The 21107-nt window shown below is 34.8% G+C and overlaps 3 protein-coding genes across 4 annotated transcripts; all 3 read right to left on the minus strand.

The window, feature by feature from the left end:
- Nucleotides 1-243: 243 nt before the first annotated feature.
- On the minus strand, nt 244-3237 carry LOC122587305 (short-chain dehydrogenase TIC 32, chloroplastic-like). Its single transcript, XM_043759435.1, has 8 exons — nt 2996-3237; nt 2676-2907; nt 2113-2192; nt 1464-1617; nt 1123-1201; nt 837-921; nt 704-750; nt 244-610 (listed from the first exon to the last, which is right to left on the minus strand). Exons 1-8 carry the CDS (start codon nt 3093-3095, stop codon nt 431-433), a joined length of 957 nt encoding a protein of 318 aa, XP_043615370.1. The 5' UTR covers nt 3096-3237; the 3' UTR covers nt 244-430.
- A 6298-nt stretch (nt 3238-9535) lies between these two features.
- On the minus strand, nt 9536-10307 carry LOC122586317. The gene has a single exon (XM_043758317.1). It carries the CDS (start codon nt 10295-10297, stop codon nt 9581-9583), a length of 717 nt encoding a protein of 238 aa, XP_043614252.1. The 5' UTR covers nt 10298-10307; the 3' UTR covers nt 9536-9580.
- Nucleotides 10308-10863: 556 nt separating this feature from the next.
- On the minus strand, nt 10864-20393 carry LOC122589677 (U-box domain-containing protein 33-like). Of its 2 annotated transcripts, XM_043761999.1 has the most exons (9): nt 20098-20393; nt 18891-19012; nt 18166-18287; nt 17906-18010; nt 17039-17321; nt 16796-16942; nt 13853-14380; nt 12677-13426; nt 10864-11487 (listed from the first exon to the last, which is right to left on the minus strand). In XM_043761999.1, the coding sequence occupies exons 1-9, from the start codon at nt 20270-20272 to the stop codon at nt 11305-11307; spliced, it is 2415 nt and encodes an 804-aa protein (XP_043617934.1). In that variant the 5' UTR covers nt 20273-20393; the 3' UTR covers nt 10864-11304. The 2 variants fall into 2 exon arrangements, with proteins under 2 accessions (XP_043617934.1, XP_043617935.1); XM_043762000.1 differs by lacking the exons at nt 18891-19012; nt 20098-20393 and having other exon boundaries at nt 17906-18017; nt 18166-18282.
- Nucleotides 20394-21107: the final 714 nt, after the last annotated feature.

Here is a 21107-nt window from a genome sequence, read left to right on the forward strand (position 1 = left end):
TGTTTGGATTCCTTGCCTTTCTCATGTTCAGCCTTGAAGAGTGAGACGTTGCAAAAAATAGGGGTTTCTGCCTCTATTAGTTGGTTTTGTAGGGGTTACTATTTTGAATTTGAAGTTGCTGCAACAAAAATGATATTTAGGGGAATTGTAAACAAACTATCACTTCAACTTTGATACAAGTCTACAACATTGTTATATTTTAATTCCCGAACATTGAGAATGTAATATGCTCTTTGAAAACACTTTTCCATAATCACTGCAGAGTGCATCATATAAAGTTTTGGGAAAATGAGAACCATGTCAACATAATAAGTCTATCTTATATATACAATCGCATATGTCTGCAATATTGATTTTAAATACATGTGACTCGGTATTACGGAGAACACTTTACAACTTAGTGATAAGTAGCTCTTGAATTTCAAATATTCTATTGAGACGGGGGAGAGTTTTGGTTAATCAAATGTTCCGTGAAATCCCAGAGCCTCTTTCCCAACTGGGCATCATTAGCTTGTGAGCTTGCTGCTGTTATATTGCAATTCGCAAAATATTTGCCACTGATGCCTTCAACTTGTGGGTGCAATGCTACATAACATGTAGTTGCTGCTCCCTGCAAATACAATATATGTTATAATCGTAAAAATTTGGGGAAATTAACTCATATTTCTCAAAAAGAAAAATAAAAATAAATATTAATGATCACCTGGGGCACATTTTTAAGTGCTAATTTACCAAATATGGTAACAAGACCTGCATCGACAAACAAATCATTGGTACGAACAATTATAAGAACAATTATATAGTGAGGGAACACAGATAAGAAGTAACAAATTTACTGCTAAACAAGGTATGATGGCGGAAGATGTTTGTGGGGATTGCCCCTGGATGAACTGAGTTTGCAGTTATCTTTGCTCTATCTTCCTGGGTATGAAACCATTATCATTATCATACAGTCGTCGAAATGACATGCTTATAGAAAAAGGTCAATATATTAAAATGAACCGAAGGTATAATTTTCAAGGAAGAGTACCTTTAAGCGCCTTGCAAGCTCATTAGCATGGAGAACATTTGAAGGTCAATATATTAAAATGAACCGAAGGTATAATTTTCAAGGAAGAGTACCTTTAAGCGCCTTGCAAGCTCATTAGCATGGAGAACATTTGCCAACTTTGACTGACCGTATGCAGACAAACCGTTGTATCTGCACATAACGAAATATACTTAGATTAAAAATATCGTATTCGTATGAAAAAATGTAGTAGTAATTTTTTCTCAAGATAGATATTATGACACAAGTAATGTTATATTTTTCTAAAGATCATCTTCAATAACAGCCAAAAGAAAAATATCATCTAGCCAATTTGCAGAAATATAAACACGACTAAAGGCTTGTAGTAGAATATGATATTAATAGTGAAGAAAAAAAAACTAGCAATTGAATTAAATCAAACACTTTAGTTTACCCAGATTGACTGTTGATCTTGTCAAAACGAATTCCTTCAGGATAAGAAAACTGGTGTCTCCGTGATGAGACATTTACAATCCTGCCTTCCTTATTACTTTCATGTGCAGTTTTTTTCATGGTTTCCAGTAAAAGATTTGTCAAATGGAAATGGCCTGCAAAAACGGGAAGAAAAAAAAAAAATCAGATATTTGCTTATACCATTGGTACCAAATATAGCAAAGGAGCAGATGAACATGTATATGTATTCGAATTGGTCATTTAGAGCTCTAAAAAACTTTGGAAAAACCATATAATTGGGGAATGCGGTTTCAAAATTGAATTGGAGTGACCACCATGGTTGAATGTCAGTCGGATTAATCACTGCGTACACCACCCATTGTAGCCACTAATTTAAACTCCATTGACATTTGCTAACTGTATCACATGGCTTAACATGTATGCATCCAGGATGAGTGTGACCTCTAAGTGCACTTTTGGCTAATGTGCTACATTAACATGATCATTCTTATTCAAATCTGTTTAATGTTAAATAGAGTTCGATAGTGATAACAACAATTTCTTTAATGGAATTGTGGATGCAGAGATAAAATCGTGAAAGTTAAAGTGTTTCGATAAAATCATTAAAGGGTACACCGTAGACATCTTACCTACATGATTAGTTGCAAATTGTAGCTCTATGTTGTCTTTGGATAACATAAAAGGGGTTCCCAAGATTCCTGCATTATTGCTATAAACACGAAATATGACACATTTCCTCATCTCAAATAATTGAAAGGCTGTATACCATTCAAACTATTCACCTTGAAGGTATATTGGGTTATTACTTTTAGATAGGGTTAATGCAACAAAATGTATCTTATTTGTCACGTTTTGCTATCATGTGTATCCAACATTCAAACCATCTATTCTATGTATCAAACTACAAAATCTTGCTACTGTATCATCAAATTACCTTTTCATCAATTGCTGACATGGCGACCATATATGTATTCGCGTCAAAACGACCTTACACCAATACTTTACAAATCATAAGAAGTCAGGTAAATATAATACCAAAAATTGAAAGTTCGATACACACTATAGTTTGAAAGCTAGATACACTGTAGCAAAACATGACATACTCAACACATTATGGTGCACATGACAAGAATTAATAAACTACTCGTATCATACAAGAGCTAGAAAATGATATCTATGGGGCTGATCTTACATGAGTAGATTCAGCGGAAGACCCGAGGACTTAAACTCCGAGGCAAAACTATTTACTGAAGCTATAGAACTGACATCCAGCTCCATTGTATCGATTTTGGCAGTCGGGTTTTGCTTCAATATAGTTTCTTTCACCTCTTTTCCAGCTGACACATTTCGTATAGCCATAACTACATGGACTCCACGAAGTGCAAGAATTCGTGCAGTTTCAGTCCCAATCCCACTAGATGCACCTGCAATGACATAACGAAAAACCAAAGTTCAGTCAGTCATTTCATCAAACAGTTATTGGACAGTTCATTCAGCATTGTTAGTTATTACCAGTAACAATGGCGGTTAGGCCGGACCCATCAATTCCTTGAGTAACTTCCTCGGCTGTTGAGAATCTTGAGAACCCAGATGGTCCTTTTGATAAAAACATATTTTTTAACCCAGATTAAAACTACTTTTTTTTTTACTGATAATACTACCTTATCTAATGGAGTTTAACTGTATCTATAAGTTATTTACTATTGGAGAGAGTTTTTTGTTCTTTCTATTTTTATAGGAGTAACATGTCCGAAATGTATATCTAAGTACTATAGTTGTAAACGAACCGAACGAACAAGAACGGAGCCTTGTTCATGTTCGTTCGTTTAACTTAACAAACGGTTCATGAAAAGATAAACGAACATAATGACATGTTTATGTTTTGAACACTAATGAACGAACACTAACAAACAAAGTATTTATAAATTAAATATTTTTATTCAAACATTTTTTAAATATTTAGGTATTAATATATATATGGAAAAGTGAGTATGAGGCTGTTATGCACCCAACTTGGGTGAAAAACCCCTCACATACTAATATTTTAATATTTTAAATAAATACATGCCCCCCATGATTTTTACCTTTTAAAAAAAGGTATGTGAGAAGTTTTTCACCCAACTTGGGTGCCTAACAGCCTCATATGCTGTTAGGCACCCAAGTTGGGTGAAAAACCCCTCACATACCTTTTTTTTAACCATAAAAATCATGGGGGGCCAAACATTTATTCAAATATTAACATATTGGTACGTGAAGAGTTAAACACCTAAGTTGGTTGCATAACAGCCCCATACTCACTTTTCTCTCTATATATATGTATATTATATAAAAGAAATATTTATATTTAAACTATCTTTTATAGTATAATTGATTATGTGTGTATATATGTAAACGAACATAACAGATTATTGTTCACGAACGACGGTTCATGAACATAAACGAACGAACGTTCACGAACAGATTATAGAACGTTCATGAACGTAAATCAACGAACGAGAGCTTTGTGGTCCGTTCATTAAACTAAACGAACGAACACGAACAAACTTCCTACCGAACTGTTCAGTTCATTTACAGCCCTATCAGTAGTAGTGGACGTCGATGTTCATCATCATATGTTATTTGTCTTACTAAGGAGAGTGGTACAAGCTTGTATATGTTTACTCATTTAAAAACGAATAAATGAACACGACCATTTAGGTGAGCAGAATTATTTTTGTGCTCGTGTTGATTCCTTAATTTAGGTTTAAGCAAAACAAAAACACACACAAACATCATAGTTCTTCATATAGTTTCAAATTATGTGGTAATCAACGTTCATCACGACCTTTATAAAACTTTATATTTTTAATATTATTTTTATGTATTTATTTAGGTTAACAGGAGTTGATTTAGGGGCATCTTAAATTAAATACCATTAGGGACATGTAACTTACACATTTGTAAGTCGTGATGGCGGTGATCGCCGTCACCGGAGAATCATGGTGGTGATCGGAGATGATAGTGGTGGTCAGTGACAGTACCACATGGGGGCAAATGCCCCCTCAAAATTTAGATTTTGTCATGTATTTTTAAATTTTTCATCGATTTTTAAAAATTTCCTATAGTTTTTTAACATTTAAACCTCTTTTATATTTAATTTTTACGGATTTTTAACTGTCCCCGTTGGAATTTTTTTCTGATACCACCTCTGGTGGTGGTGGTGATGGTGGTTGTATAATTTCACATGTGTAAGTGGTGACATGGTCGCCGTTGCCGGAAGATCATGGTGGTGGTTGGAGATGATAGTGGTGGTGGTGGTGGTGGTGATGCTGGTGGTGGTCGGAGATGGTGAAAAATGAATGATTGAGTAGTGTCCCTAATTTACCCTAAATTAACTTTTCTCTTTAGATTACCAAAACTAGTATAACTTATTTTGTAATTTAATTTTACATTTATTAGTATCATGAAAACTGTTATACGACTCCATCCAAATTAAAAATCCTAACGTGTGTCACTTTATAGTCTCAAACAAAATTCATATATCTGACAAAAAATATAACACAAATTTGTAAGATAAGAATATAGTCACAAATATATCTATAGTATTATATATAAAGCATATGACTACATCTTTACTCAAAAATCGTATACTAACATAAATTATAATCAAAACTTGAAAGAAAAGCAATGTAAGTGATTGCACACTAAATCATGACTGGAACTTAAGCTAGATATAGTGGATTGGATGAATGTAAGATGATTTTGTTGGCAATTCCCTGAAAGTAGGGCTAGAGCCGCTATACGCCTAGGAATCGTTTATGTATGTGTGTTAACATGTTGGCCTCTCTTATGAATGTGACGAGGCTTATATAGAGTATTCAATGTCTTGGTGGAGAAGTCGGGTTTAGGGTTTATCCTAAGTATCTGGCTAACTTTTGGTTAGGTGTTTATAATTAAAATTATAATTTGTTTCCCTTCTTATTGATATTCGTGGTTATCCCCTTAGGAAGGGATATAGCTAAATCCATATGCTTTCAAAAGCCAATATTAGTAGTTTAAGACGGTCAAAGATCTACTTTCGGTACGCAACCCGACTAGTAAGCTGCGTGATTTATGTCTTCGACCAGATGGAAGGATATGTCATCACTAAGGAAATATTCATAGTTTCGAACATATCTAAAATATATTACGGTATATATAAAAAACATCTTAACTTTAAGTAAAGATTTAATCTATATCATCTAAATTCTAAAACTTTAGGAACATTAACATTTGTCGTTTGCTTTCCACACAAACGATATCATAAAGAAGGAGTGAACCCTAATGAACACCGAATGGAACACCACTCCATCTATTAAATACCGCATTGCCTTTTTCCTGCCTAATTATTTAAAGTTTAACAAATATTATTATTTGAAGATTTCATAGAGCATTAGGTTTACCTACCCATAAAATAAAATAAAAATAAAAAACACCAATTGTAAATAAAAGATAATATGTATGATAATGAAATATTGTTTAAAAAAAAATACCAAGGCGTCAAACCAACAACCTCTCCCTGTGACCACTACTGTATTGTTAAGTGTTTTTTAAGAAGGGGGGAAAGGACTGAGAAGGAAAAAAAATAATAAAGGCATTGTTAAGTTTTAAAATGATATGGAAAGGAAACGAAAGGAGATGAGAAGTGGGAGAAGTGGTAGTTTTTTTACTTTAAAAGTTTTCTTCTCAATTTTAAGGTGATTAGGAAGGAAACTTCCTTTCACTCTCCTTTCCTTTCCATTCTTTAATTAACTAAAGAATACAGTGTAAATTCCACCAATAAGAAAAAGAGGGTATATCCCTTCCAAGGACTTATAAACAAATTTTGACCTCTTAATTGGTCTCTTAAAAATAATCCTCTTAATTTATTCAAATATTGACATGTGTAATCTACTTGTTTTGTCCCTTAATTTTTCCTTACATCTTGATATGTCTCTTAGTTTTATCCGAAAATCCAAAAGGGCCTAAATATCTCGACTCATTCAAAAAACCCTAAAAGGGCCCACTAATCCACTATAAATTCACAACTTCTTGATTATCATCTTCTAGGTTTCCTCTCTGCCTCCATTTCCACCTAAAACCATTTTCACAAAAAAAATGCATAAAGGTAAAATATGGTAAACACACTAGTTGATCTATATACAATGGGTAAAGTATTGTATTGGAAATCCATATATTCAAGTTTAACTGGATGTCGTGTTTTTAGGATTGTGATTCGCTCTATTACACGTTTATTGGTTTGGTACAGATCTAGGATCTAACATTTCTTTTATAATTGGGATCTCCATATTTCTAGCATTTTGTTATATATTATTAGAATGTTAATACTTCGTTAGTGTTAATGATGCATTTGTGATTAGGGAAAATGAACCTATCTACACAAATTTCTTTTTAAAGATAACCTAGCTATTTTGTTTTCGTGTATTTAAAGGATCCTATTTCTAAAAACTTGGTATATCGTTAATTTTTGACAAAAAACGCCAGTTAAAAGAGGCCTAATAGCATCCTAACTAACCGCCCCCGCCTGACATATCTTTTCGTCGTCTACACGTCTTTATCATCGTCCTGCTCCTAATTCACTTCCATAATTTATAAATTACACTATTTATCTCACATGTGATTATTATATCATTTTGTATATAAAACTTATAAATAAATTATTTCATATACGTATTTTCCAAATTAATATCATCAATTCATTGTCATGTTTTATAATATATCATAATCATAATAACAATTCAATAATTATCTGTTTATCACCTAATTTTAGTGTTGAATTAATAAATAAATTATAAAAACATTCATTTATTTCACCAAACAATACAAGATGAATAACGACAGTGATATATGATCGTCAGAGATGGTCGCCGGCGGCGAAAATGTATTCAGTTGTGATGAATCCAACCTTTCATCAACCAATCATCTCGTCGTCATGGTGGAATCCTTGGAAGGTCAATTCTAACAATTCGATTTTTTATTTATTTATTCGGAGAAAAAAAATTGCTTTAGATTTTTGAATTTAAGTTTTATTCTGTGTTAATACTTGAGGGTCTCGACTATATATAATAGATTAATTGAGTATATGTATATGACATAATAATTTTATGTGAAAATGATCCGTACTGCAGACTTTACATAAGCTTAGGTGCTGTCACATTAAAAAAAGTTACATATTAAACCTTTGAATTTAATAAACATACATAACCCACTCCCCTAAGTTTTACATAACCCCCCTCCTGAATTTTACATAATCCTTCCTGCTTTACCTAAGATAGGTACTGCATGCTTTACCTAACCTTTTCACCTAATTATATACATAAAACTTATAAACAGTTGCAAATTTGCAATTGTGATATATGCAAAATATAATTAGAGGTTTTACAATGAATTAAGCAGCGATTTGCTTTATGAAATGCATAAAGCTTTGATTTTTGTTGGAGTGCATGATGTTAAATGAAGTGAATAACGAGGAGAGTGCTATCGCCAATCGGTGTACCAAAAGTCCAGATGTGTGCATATAAGTTTTGTTGTTTTGCTATTGGGATGATGTTTATGATGCTTTAATACTTATATATACGAGTATATATATATATATAAAAGTTAGTCGAAGTCAATTGTCACGATAACAAATCTGATAATGTGACATTTAACGGACGTTATTTGTCAAAACTAACGAGATACCCTTTATTAGGAAAGTTTTAAAAATAGGGTCTTTTAAATAAACTAAAACAAAACAGGTTACTTTTAATAGGAAATTAGTGTAAATAGGTTACATTTTTATGGATTTTTTCCTTGTGATTAATATATAACATTGGGATAATGGCATGAGAGTGTACACAACTATGACCAAAAAGTTATATAATGTACCCAAGTACTCGACTAGCTATGTAGTGTAACCAACTATGTTTTTTAAGTTATACAATGCAAGCAACCAGATGCAAAATGTAAATCATCCAGTTATACACACTTTTCGCCATGTGAAATTCCATTAAACAAAAAAAAAATTATAAAACCATTATTTCTAGTAATTTCCACCCATTTCTTTCTTTCCCTCTTTTTTTTTCCTTCCTTCTTCCCTAAATTCTCGATTTATTAACTGTTCTTCCTTCTTCCCTAAATTCTCGATTTATTAACTGTAATTGTGGAGAAGGAATCACGTCATGGACCGCTTTTTTCAGTATTTGGTTTACGGGTCAAATTGGGTTCCTCAAACTAGACAGAGAGAATCAAATTAGACAACAACGTTTTAATAAATTAGTGTATAGTGATAAGGGTGGTACCAATTGATATGATTTTAAGAAGAAAAAAAAAATGATTTATCCTACTAAAAATTAACTTAAAAATCCATTTAAGAATAATTAATGATCCATTTAACTATTTGCAGTTTAAACTTATACAATTAACTATTATCACTAACAACCTATGTCTTTTTTCTTTTATATATCCACATACAGTTATTGATTTGTTTCATAATAATTAACACATCATGCGAACTTGGAGAACTGTCTTAGATTGCGCATTGAGCTAAGGGCGTAGATAAGGTAAGCTCAAATTTTAAATTAAAAGAGCTCAACAAGTTAAAACGACTAGCTAAAAAGAACTCTACCTTTGGTCTCGACCTGCAAAAATGTAAAACAACAGTCCTTGTCAATTAATTGTCACCGATATCTAAATTGCCACAAGACAAACTTATTACTAAACACATTGCTAACTAGAACTTTGAAAATTTTGGTTCCATCACCCTTTGATTAATGATAAAAATAGCCGAGTGCACTTGAAGTCTTGAACCACATGAAAAAATTTTCTCCACCGTAGCATAAAACTTCGTCAAAATTTGTACAATATAATAATAAAAATGCATAGCATTTGATCAGGGTCGGACATCAACTGCTTTAGAATGTGACAACATGATCAATCTACATTAGATAACATGCTTCATCAAAATCTTCGCAACATAAACTCTACAACCACTAAATTTGAAACAACAAAACCTAAGCTTACTCAACAAATATATATGTATTCATAGATCACACATATATGTAACATATATATTCGATCTTAATTAAAATGTTGATTAATTTAATCTTTAAGATTCTTGGCAAGATCAGAATAGTATCTCTTAAATGCTCTTGGGAGATAAAATGGTAACAGAAAACCAAACAAATTAAACCCCCAATAAACCAAATTAACCACAGCCAAAACTCTCCCCATAAACAACCTTCTACTACTACTATTACTACTAATACTTCCACCTTCCTCTTTTGTCACCTCACTTCTCACCCACTCCAACAACGAAAACAATCGTGTCGAATTATAAACGACAGGAACCAACACCTTCATCGGTAACGAAAATCGGTCCGAAAACGCCACCCCTTCTAAAAACAACTGACTAGCCAACAAAAAAACATGTGGGGTGGCTGCTTTTATGCCTTCTTTGTCACCTTCATATATTCCTTCGAATATATATACAACTGGGAGGAATAATCCAACAACTGCGCCCGTGAAACAATATAGGCTAAGTAGACGGTTTAAATTGTCTGCGAAAACGGGTTGTTGGCTTTGAGACGGTGTGATGGCGGGGAATGCAACTGTTGATAAAAAGTACATGTAAAAAAAGGTGAGGATTACGAAACCGAAATCCTCGATTGCGACCATCCCTGACGCTGATAGGATGACTACCAGCGCCAGGGCGTTTAGCTGTTGGAATGTTAAAATTCCGCGTCGTAGATGCGATTTTGGTTGGTTTTGTTGGTGAGTTTCTAATGATGTTTCTTGTTGTATGTTGTTACTTGACATTTTTTTGGTTTTGTTTGGTTCGGTTTGTGTTGTTTTGATGATGTTTTTTTTTTGTTTTGGGTGTTTTGAGTTTGAGAAGAGTTTTTTTTTAGAAATGTGATAGATGTGGGTCTATTTTTTAGAGAGAGAATGAGGGAAAAATGGGGAATGTGAGGATGAGAGAAAGAAGTGGAATGAATGTACACGTGGTGCAAGGAGAATGAGATGGAGACACGTGGATGTTGATTGGGATGACGTGGAAGATTTTGTTGGAGAGACGATTTGACCTGTTCGGTGATGGTCGCTATCTAATTATGTATTGGTGTGTACGTTTTATTGAAGAGCACTTTAATTTTGTAAGCATATACATATGGTCAACTATATTTAACATATTGTTTTAAGGTATATATTAAAAAAGTACTGTTTTCACAGTGTACATGTATCGGTCATCGGTGTGAACGGCATATTATTATACTCATATCATTATACGAATGGTCGGGATAGAACTCAGGACTTCTGATTAACACCCTATTAAACCACCCCTATAAAAGTGAAAAGGTAAAAAGTAAAACTCGAACTCATGTAAATTCCTCAAAGTAAAAGGCATTAACAATGGACCACACCACAATGAGCATTAAAAATTTGTTGAAATGTACCTACAGTTTACAATTGCTAATCATAAAAAGGCATCTACCATTTCCTTTTCTAGTATATTACGAGTAATCGCCAAAGTTTTTTACCTCCTGGGCAGCAGTCAATACATACCTGTTTATTGTCGAAAACCATGAATTCACGACGCTAACATGCTGTCACTGTGAGAAACTTGGACCTATGCAGCCAGAACTGGAATCAAATGGTTCAATAACTCGACTTTATAATGCTTTTCCAGAAGTACTATACATGAATGTTGATATACATTTGTACGGTCGATGCAATACCCCAGATCCCATGGCTATACACCGTATTGACGTTTTTCCCCATATACAGTCACGTTTAAAGTTAACGAGATATTACATTAAAAGGGTCTATCAGGAATGCTGTTGCCACTCTTGAATTGCATAGGAAAGAGCATGGTTAGGAAGTAAGTCACAGTGGTCAAGCTTAAGGTTGGTCATGGGTGAAGTCTTGTGGCCACTGTTCAACCAGCCTTTTATAGCGTCGGCTTCATATGTAAAACCATCTGCTGCTATGTAAGGATCTTTCATCACTTCCTGAAAATGGTCAAGGAAGAAACTGTATAAGCATAATGACAAACTTAAAGAGAGATGATATATCCTCCTAAAAATCCTCAAATATTACTACACATGGACAATATCCAGAGGGTAATCAAAGTGAATTGGGATAAGTATCCGGGAATGTAACAAACTTTAGACGAATGTCTATAGTGTGAAATAACTAAAGTTGTGTTCATTTTATGTAATGAACTTTAAATAATGTTTATTGTATGTAAGAAGGCATACGTGACACCCATATATGGCTGCCACTTGTTAGGTTTGATTGGTCGGATACATTTTCTTGCATACAATAAACATTATTTAAAGATGATTACACACAATGAATACAACTTTAGTTATTTCACACTATAGACATTCGTCCAAAGTTTGTTACATTCCAGGATACTTATCCCAAGTGAATTAGTGGATTACATGTATCGTAAGGTTATAGCTTTAGAAGGATAAATAGGAGGATTTATCATTTTCCGTCTTTGGTATCATAAACTAACATGGAAATAACAATGTACTTCTGTTAAACAATACTACCAACTCAAGACGGAAAATGTATTATTCTAATAACTTGTTATGCAATATATGTTTCATAGATAATATTTAACACATTGTTCATGACTTTGACTTATCTTATATCTGAAAACATGTATATGGGGACAATATTATCATTTATAGCATCTTTAAAATTATGGATAGTATATATATCTGCATTAGGTACAAATGGATGCAGATTTGGATATGATCCTCCAACCCATAACGATTACCCTTTACACCACCATTGCAAAAACAAATGTTTACCCGAGGTAGCAGTTTTGACCCATTTAGCTATGAATGGACAGACTCAAGTTGTGTTCATCAAAATCAGGCGAAATGGGTAAAAAATAGCTAGAAATGAAACAAGTCAAATGGGTCAACAGGGTCAATCCTGTATTTATAATGCTTGAAACCTCCTAAGTCAACTTTTTCAAGCAATAGATGATTTACAATCATATTTAAACAGCAATATGAGAAATTCAAATATTTGAACAAAAAGTTGCTTAGCCTGTACCAAATTTTTTACCCATTTTGACTCTTTACCAAACCATCCGTACTGTATTGTCACATGAACATCAAATATTTCTGTGATTTACATAGCGTTTTCACATAATATATGGGAAAGTAACGAGAGGGATACCTGAAAAATGGGGCATACAAAATAAGATGGAATTCGACGATGGTTCTCAGACTCATCAGATGAGTCTGTGATAACCAGATTTCGCATTGTCTCCAATTTTGTCAATATTTCATTTACAAGATTCGGTCTATCCATGGGATTCTTTTCACAACATCTTAAACCCAAATAAGCTAATTCCTTTGCATGCTCGATTGGCCAATCCCCGCCTGATGAATCCAAAATTGTAACAAAATTCCCGTTTTCTAAAGCGCATTTTGTATCATTAATAATACTCAATGCTGGTCTTCCTGTCAATATTCTTAACAACACAACTCCAAACGAGTATATATCTGAGAAAGTAGAAAGCTTTCCAGATTCAAAAAGTTCAGGATCCATATAGGCAGACACCTCGGGTTCAATGTTGTTGTATAATGAAGTGGGAGAAACTTTATCTTCAGAGAAACTCAAACGCCTGATTCCCAAGTCACTTAATTTACATACGTGGTTTGAATCAAGGAGAATGTTGGTGAGCTTTAAATCTCCATGGATGATTTGAGGATTACTGCCATGGAGAAAGATAAGGGCTGAGCACATTTCTGAAGCAATTCTTATTCGGGTATGCCACTGGAGGGGTGGAGCTGTGGCCTGAGAAGCAATATGGTCTTCAAGGCTGCCATTTTCAAGATACTCATAGATCAGAGATCTAGTTTCTGGACAAACCCCAATCAGTGTGACAATGTTTGGATGACGAATTCTACTCAAAACCTCTGCCTGCATCAAATTATCAATGATAACAAGAGTCAATAAACGCAGGTAGAGTTCTATACTAGATGTGGCAAAAGGGTGGGTCAGATGGGTTGGGTAAGGTTAGGTTGAAACAGGTCAAACCAGGTTGCGTGGACGCACAAACATTTTTTGGTCCTTTTCAACTAATTATGTGTTAATTATGAAGAAACAATGTCATGACAGTAATAACCAAAATCTTTTTATATAACTTTAGAAGCTTGTTGTCACGTTCGAGCTATTTGACCCCTTTGACCCCTTCTCCCTGTAGCCAATCTTATTCTTATATGACTTGACTTTGACCCATCTAAATGCAAGGTTTGAAATTGCCACCTATGATATATACAAGAATGTAATTTTAAAAGATTACTAAAATATTTGATAGTCGTCTGAAGATATCTACTTAGGATTTACCGCATGTTCGAAATCTTCATCTCCTAGAGAACCAAGGGAAGGTAACATCTTTATTGCTACCCTTACATGGCGAAGAATCCCTTTATAAACACTACCACATCTCCCTTCTCCAATCTTCAATGATTGGTTGAAATTCTCAGTAGCCTTCATGATTTCCAAAAAAGAGGGTTTATAAAATTCTGCATGCGACAACTGTGAGTTATCCTCATATACGAACTCTGCAAGTGTATTAATTTGTCTCCTTGCATTATCACGCTCGTCTTGCAAGCTATCTCGTCTTTCTTTGAAAGTAATTAAGAGATTCACAGCTTGAATAATCTTTTCCTCCAACTCCTTTTCTGCTTCACGGGCCTTTGAAATTCGGTCCAAAAGTCCAGCTTTCTGGTCTTTGATCATTTGAAGCTCTTCAATGAATTGAACTCGTTGACTCTTCATTTTTTCAATTTCTTGACTTTTTGTTGTCAGAATAGTCTCCATTTCTTTTCTTCGTGTAACTTCCTCCTTACATGAATTTTCTGATTCTTCAGCCTATAAGTTGAAAAGGTTGCAGCCAAGTATACAATTAACAAGCTTAGCAAGTGATGGATTTTAAGTAGGGATGGCAAAAAAAAAAGCCCCCGGTGGACACCAGGTACCCAAACCCGGTTTGACCGGGAAATCCACAACTTTGATCGGGTATGGGGATGGAGACAGGGATTCCCCAACTTAAAAAAACCGGAATGGGAAGGGGCAACCCTAAATCCCAATCCTGTACCCGAACCCAATTCTTTAATATATTATTATATAGATGTATACACACACATATACATAATATATATATGGGGGATGGAAATATAAGGCTGTTAGATACCTAAGCTTAGATGCCAGACACTCACATATTAATTTTTTAAACCATAAAAATCATAGGGGCCCAGACATTTATTCATTAAACAATAAATAATAAAATATTAGTATGTGAGGGGTTCCACACCTTCCCTTTTCCCTATATATATATATATAGATATAGATATATAGATATAGATATATATGTTTGTATAAGGGTGGGTTATTTGTAGTACAAGCATTTAAAAAAGTACAAAAAGTACAAGGTTTTTCTTCCTTCTTCCTTCCATCTCCGACCACCACCACCACCACCATGATCATCTCCGACCACAACGATAATCCTCCGGCGACGGCGACCATCTCCAGGGAGACTTGCACATGTGTAAGTTAACTTTCCGGCGAGAATCAGGTTCGTTTTCGGATGGATACGGTACGGGCCAGAGGCCCTCATCCGTTCTAAGCTGACCGTCAAGGGACGCTATGGGAATCATATGAATTTGATGGGCAGCGCAAGAGATGGTGACGGTTGCTACGGTACGGGCGAAACCCTTGCTGTCGGCGCCGTGGTTGGGGTGGTCGGAGATGATGGTGGCCGGTGGTGATTGTCTCGTGAAGGAAAAAACCTAGAAATTTTAAACCCTAAAATGCTAAAAAAAAGTTGTACTTACACATGTGTAAGTCTCGCCGGAGATGGTCGTCGTCGCCGGAGGATCATGGTGGTGGTTGGAGATGATCATGGTGGTGGTGGTGGTTGTCGGAGATGGAAGGAAGAAGGAAGAAGAAAGAGGAAAAACCTTGTACTTTTTTAAATGCTTGTACTATAATTATCTTTCCCATGTGTGTATATGCATGTACAGAACTGATGTTTTATACGAGTAATAATATATGACATCTTAATCATTGTTATATGTGTTGCTTCACGACTAATGCTTATCCATGGTTTACAATATCAGTCGACCAGCATGCATTAGTATGTATTAGTGACTGTTAGTAGTTTTTCTTAGCAATATAAGTGTTAGTATTTGAAGACAGCTAACAACAATTTAAAAATTAAGTTGCTCATTCAAACAAGAGTAGCATGAGAATTAACAATAAAAGTGTTAGTAGTTGAAGATGGGTTATCATGATTTGATTTAATCATTAAAGTTTGTTAGTACCCATGTAAATACCCGAACACCCGTTGGGGATTCCCATTTCCCAATACCTGTTGGGGATGAGGATGGCAACTCAACACCCGACAGGAATGGGGATGGAGAGTGGAGATCAGGGATGGGGTTGTGAAAAGGAATCCCCGATGATACTCAGCCTCATTATCATCCTTAATTTTACGTCATTTTAAACTATTCTATTTTCAAATCAGTTATTTATCATATAATCTAAAACAAATGTTATTGTAACGTATTTACTACATCAGATAACTACATCCTTGGCTTCTCTCTCTCTAAAGGCTTCATTCTTGAGTTTTTTTTCCAAAGGAAAAGAAAAGGAAAGGTAAGAATTTTTATATTTTTGCATTCTCGAGTTTTTTTTCCAAAAGAAAAGAAAGGAAAGGGAAGGAATAATCAAGGTTTTTTCCCCCAAAAGTTTTCTGGCCATTTTGGCCTGATTTGGAAGGAAACTCGTGGAAGGGGTGGTTTCCGGTGGTGGTTGGGTGGAAGGGTTGGTTGTAGGTGGTGGTGGCAGGTTTCCGGTGGTGGTTGCAGGTTTCCGTTGGTGGTTGCAGGTTTCCGGTGGTGGTTGTAGGTGGTGGTTGCAGGCCGGGTTTCCGGTGGTGAGTGGGTGGAAGGGGTGGTTGCAGGTGGTGGTTGCAGGTTTCCGGTGGTGGTTGCAGGTGGTGGTTCTGATTGTTTAGATTATTTTTCTTTCACTTTCCTTTCAAACTCGAGAATGGCTTTTATAAATGTAATCTTCTATCATTTCTTCCCCTATCCAATCTTCTCCTTTCTTTTCTTTTAATAAAAACTCGAGAATGCAGTGTTAAGCTCTAATATCTATCTATAATAGACATGACCAACACCGGTAACAAACAAAAAAGTAAAATGTGAGCTGGTTAAACAAGTGAGGATAATAATCACAAGCAAAAGTGACAAAATAAGAAACAGTTGATTAAACCAAATTCACCTTATGTAAAGCCTCTTTCGCATCTTCTTCAGCCCTCCACCGCTTTATTGACTCTTCAAATGCAATCTGCTTTGAGTTTTCAGCATCTGTGGTAGCATGTTCTAATTTATCTTGCAACTCGGAAGATGAAAGCCTTTTGGGTCCTTCCTGGAAAAAGCAAATGACAACCATCAATAAATACCACATAGCAGACATATGGTTATTGTAAGTTACAATGAGATATAAACAAGATAAATGCTTTACCAGAAACATAGCAGAAAGTGAACAAGCCACTTTGTCTTGAGATTCATGAGATGAGGCTAAAGTTGATCCATTTTCTCTTGCATCACCAATCAGCAAATGAGTTGACGTCGAGTTGCTAAATTCATTTTTTGTAGATGTGGAATTCTCCAAACATCGTAAAGACCTCACTTCCATGTTAGCACCTTCTTCATCATAAATTGTCAACATTGTTTCTTCAGCAAATGGTGGAGGAGGCAATGCCTTGACACTTATTAGATGAGGGGTGGGACTAGCAGACGGTTCTCTGCAGAGACAGATGGTTTAAAGATAACAGAAGTCAAATTTCAAACAGAAACATTACGCACAATTGGCCAGCATTTGATCTCATGTTTCCAAAATAATTCCTCATATTGATTGATGAGGTAGACGTTAGGGCAACGGGCAGGTTTTGATCTAGATCCAATCCATTCATGACATCTCACAGGTCAGTCAACTTGATCCAGCAGATCAAAACATAGAGGAGATCATTACTTTGGTCCATCCACTTATATAAAGAAATGCACATAGCTTAATACTCAAAACTCCTATATAAAACCAAAAAACCATATAAAGTTGTATACAAATGTGTTGATTTGACTCATGATTCATCTATCTGGCTTAAGTGGGGCATAGTAAGATCGGGTTCATATCTGATATATTTGTAGGCCTAGAAGCTACACAGTGTGCCTATAGATTACACTAGTGGTTATACACATGTCATTATGTTTCTATATAAATGATCAATATATGTTTAGGATCTCATTTGACCAACTTGACAAGTACAAAATGACTCATTACACTCGAAGCAAAGAGAACATAATTTAAAGTATTACTCCACTCCCAACATACCTTGTATGGATAAGTTGACCTTTGCAAACAAACCAGATCTGACAAGACATTGGTGCTTGTTGGCTAACATATACAGCTTTTTTAGACTTGGACTGCAACAAATCCCTGCAATCTTGACAAGTTGGTTCATTAATGCAAAAATAGGAGAAACGGGAAGAGAAAAAGCGCAATCTAATTTATATAAGTTAGTATACTGGAATATTTTGACTTCATAGATTTCAAATGAGAAGCGTCAGTTGAATGATAAGAAACTTTCATACTTCGAATGATGTTTCTTGGTTCCAGCTCCCATGACAAGCCACCGAATGTCATACTGAGTTATTGTTTGAACAATACCCGCTTCAACACTTTCAGCTTCTATCCACACCTTACCTGCATGCACCTACAGATATATGGAACTCCAACTTACCAAAACTTCTCAAGTTGACAATATCTAACCTCTACACATCAAAAACTACTTGTAGAGGTAGAAAATTTAACAGTTTAATCAATGAATGGGTTGATTCGGGTTTTGCTTAACGGGTAAGTGTAAAATAAAAAATAAATAAAAAAGCTAAAGGGGAACAGGTCAAAATGTGCCTAAACTGTATGTTTAATGCATTATATCTCCTACATCATCCTATTCGAACATGTAATCATTTTTTTACTGATTACACTTACTCCTAAACTACCCACAAATTACCGAACTACGTGCGACCATAGTTTGAATGCTGGACTTACCCCTAAGAGGCAAGAGCCTCTACCAAGTGGGCTAACCCAACATTGGCATGTAATCATATTTGACACGCTAATTGTGTACAAAAGAATATAAATTTTGGGAAAAACATGTTAAGGGTCAACAGACCATATAAAAACGTACACATTTTGACCCGTTACCCAAAATGCCCCCTTGCCACCACAGCACCTCTTGTTACTCGATGCCTTGAATCTTCCTTTAAAATGCTAAAAACTATAGTTAATGGGAAGAAAGAGAGCTAAACAATACCCCGGACTGAGAAAGGGTGTGACTGTACTGATTTAATATTTTGTGCATCTTTGTTTGTTCAAGTTCGCAGCAAGCCTTGATCACCTGTTCTTTTAATCTGCTGGCAGAGAACTTGTCAACCACTGGAGAAAAGATATAACAAAATTAAACATTATAAACGGTTGAACCACTCAGGACATTTGTTAGTAAAGATTATAGTAGATATTGCATATATAATCTAGTTGGAGTAAATGAAGTCCTGTTCGTCACATTTTATTTTCCGATACTTTATCATGTAAAATTTAGTGGATATTTTGCACCCGAGATACATTATAACCGAAGTATGGAAGCCCCTGCTAGATTCCAAAAATTTATTGAGTGGGCATAGAACAATAGTTGAATCCATGTCAGAATTTGATACGTCATGTGTAGGGCAAGACAAAACGAATCCCCTTCAAGCTCGCGAGCTCCCTCCCATCGCCCTCTGATCTCGTGATACGAACCCATCCCATAAGCTAGGTGTAGAACTCACTCCCAAGAGCTAGCTCAAAGGAGGAGGGGACACCTAGGCTTATAAACCACCAACCAATCCCATACTTGGCCGATGTGGGATCATATCATCTCGCCCCCTCACTCCCTCCCCCCTAATTGGTAATATTTGTATACCATATCAGCAGTTTCATAACTAAAACTATTGATAAAAATAAACTCTAAGCTGGTTCAACTACACCTCTCCGCCCCTGTTATAAAAAAACACCTAATCCACCACCTATGTCTAATCATAGCAAATATTGTGATAATAATGTAATATGTGCACCGTTTCAATTGTAGAATCTGTCTTGCACAAAACGTAAATAAACTCCCTAAATCAGACGTTCAACGTACGTTATGCAGAATCCATTAGAGAATCCACATACCATCTCATAAAGGTTTTCACTAAATATCTCAACCTAATATAATACAATTAAACCTTACCAACTAGAAAAAAAAAATCATTTAAGAAAGCACACGTCCTCATAAATTTCATATATAACTTAATAATGCAAGTACACAACATCATAATCAAATGTCAAAATTTCAAATAACAAGTTATCATTTGCATTTTGCAAACGCAATAACCAGATAATCAACTCACCTACAAACGGGCCCCGGATTTCAACCCGGGCCTCTGCTCGGTAAGTAGACCACCATCACCCGAAACATAAAACCAAAAAAAAAAGGAACTTACAAATTGTAACCAACTGAGCAGGTTGATGTACATAAAGCAAACAAATATTCTTGATTCCATGAAAAAACTGAACAGCCCATAATATCAATAATTTGGATTCCTTAACATTCTTTCCGACCGCCACAAACACTGTGTTCTCAACATCCTTAAACTCATCATCCACTTCACTCCCCATTCCCCTTCTTATTATTATTATTACTTAGAATTATATTTATATTTATATATCTTTTTCCTGTTTCTTTTCTACACATCCACAAAACAGAAAACAACCCTTTAAAACTTAATTGGTTTTTTGACAAGAAAAAAAAAAGAAAGAAAAAAAGAGTGTGGATATGTGTGTGGCCGACTAGAACACAAACAACACAATTTTGATGGGAAAAAAAAAAAACAAAGTTATTATAGTCATAAATTGGGCATTTATGTTAGTAAAGACCTTATAGATATTGAAAAACTGATGATATGATATGTATGTACTAAAAGTAAATCATGGGTGTTGTGATTAAGTCAACAGAGTCTAGGTTGGGTTGGACATCAACTTTTCGTTTGTACAAATTGCAAACATTTAATTCTAACTAACTAATGATATTTTAAAAATATAATAAATAGTTATAGATAAAAATATTTTTTTATTTGATCTAACAATGTACGAATAACCCACCAACAAAATTATAACTCATTCAAAACCGGAATTGCTAATTGCATTTTAATAAGCGTTAAGACATCATTTTACTAGCTTAATTGTGAAGATAATGTTGACTTTACCAACAAATTGTGGACAGATTTCTCATTATGATATGGTTAGTGTCATTTTCATCAATTTAATACCCATTTTTCTTGAAGGTCCATTGGAGGAATGTGTTGAATCACTCAAAAGCTTCTTCAAGGAAATTGCTTTGTTAACTTTACTTTATTGTTTCTTTTCAATATAGCCAATACTTATCTTTCCATTGGCTACTTTTTAATGAGCATTTAGGATTGAAGTAACTAAATTTTTAAATAAATAAATTTAA

The sequence above is a fragment of the Erigeron canadensis genome, chromosome 2 (assembly GCF_010389155.1).
Source record: "Erigeron canadensis isolate Cc75 chromosome 2, C_canadensis_v1, whole genome shotgun sequence".
In the NCBI taxonomy this organism is placed as follows: domain Eukaryota; kingdom Viridiplantae; phylum Streptophyta; class Magnoliopsida; order Asterales; family Asteraceae; genus Erigeron; species Erigeron canadensis.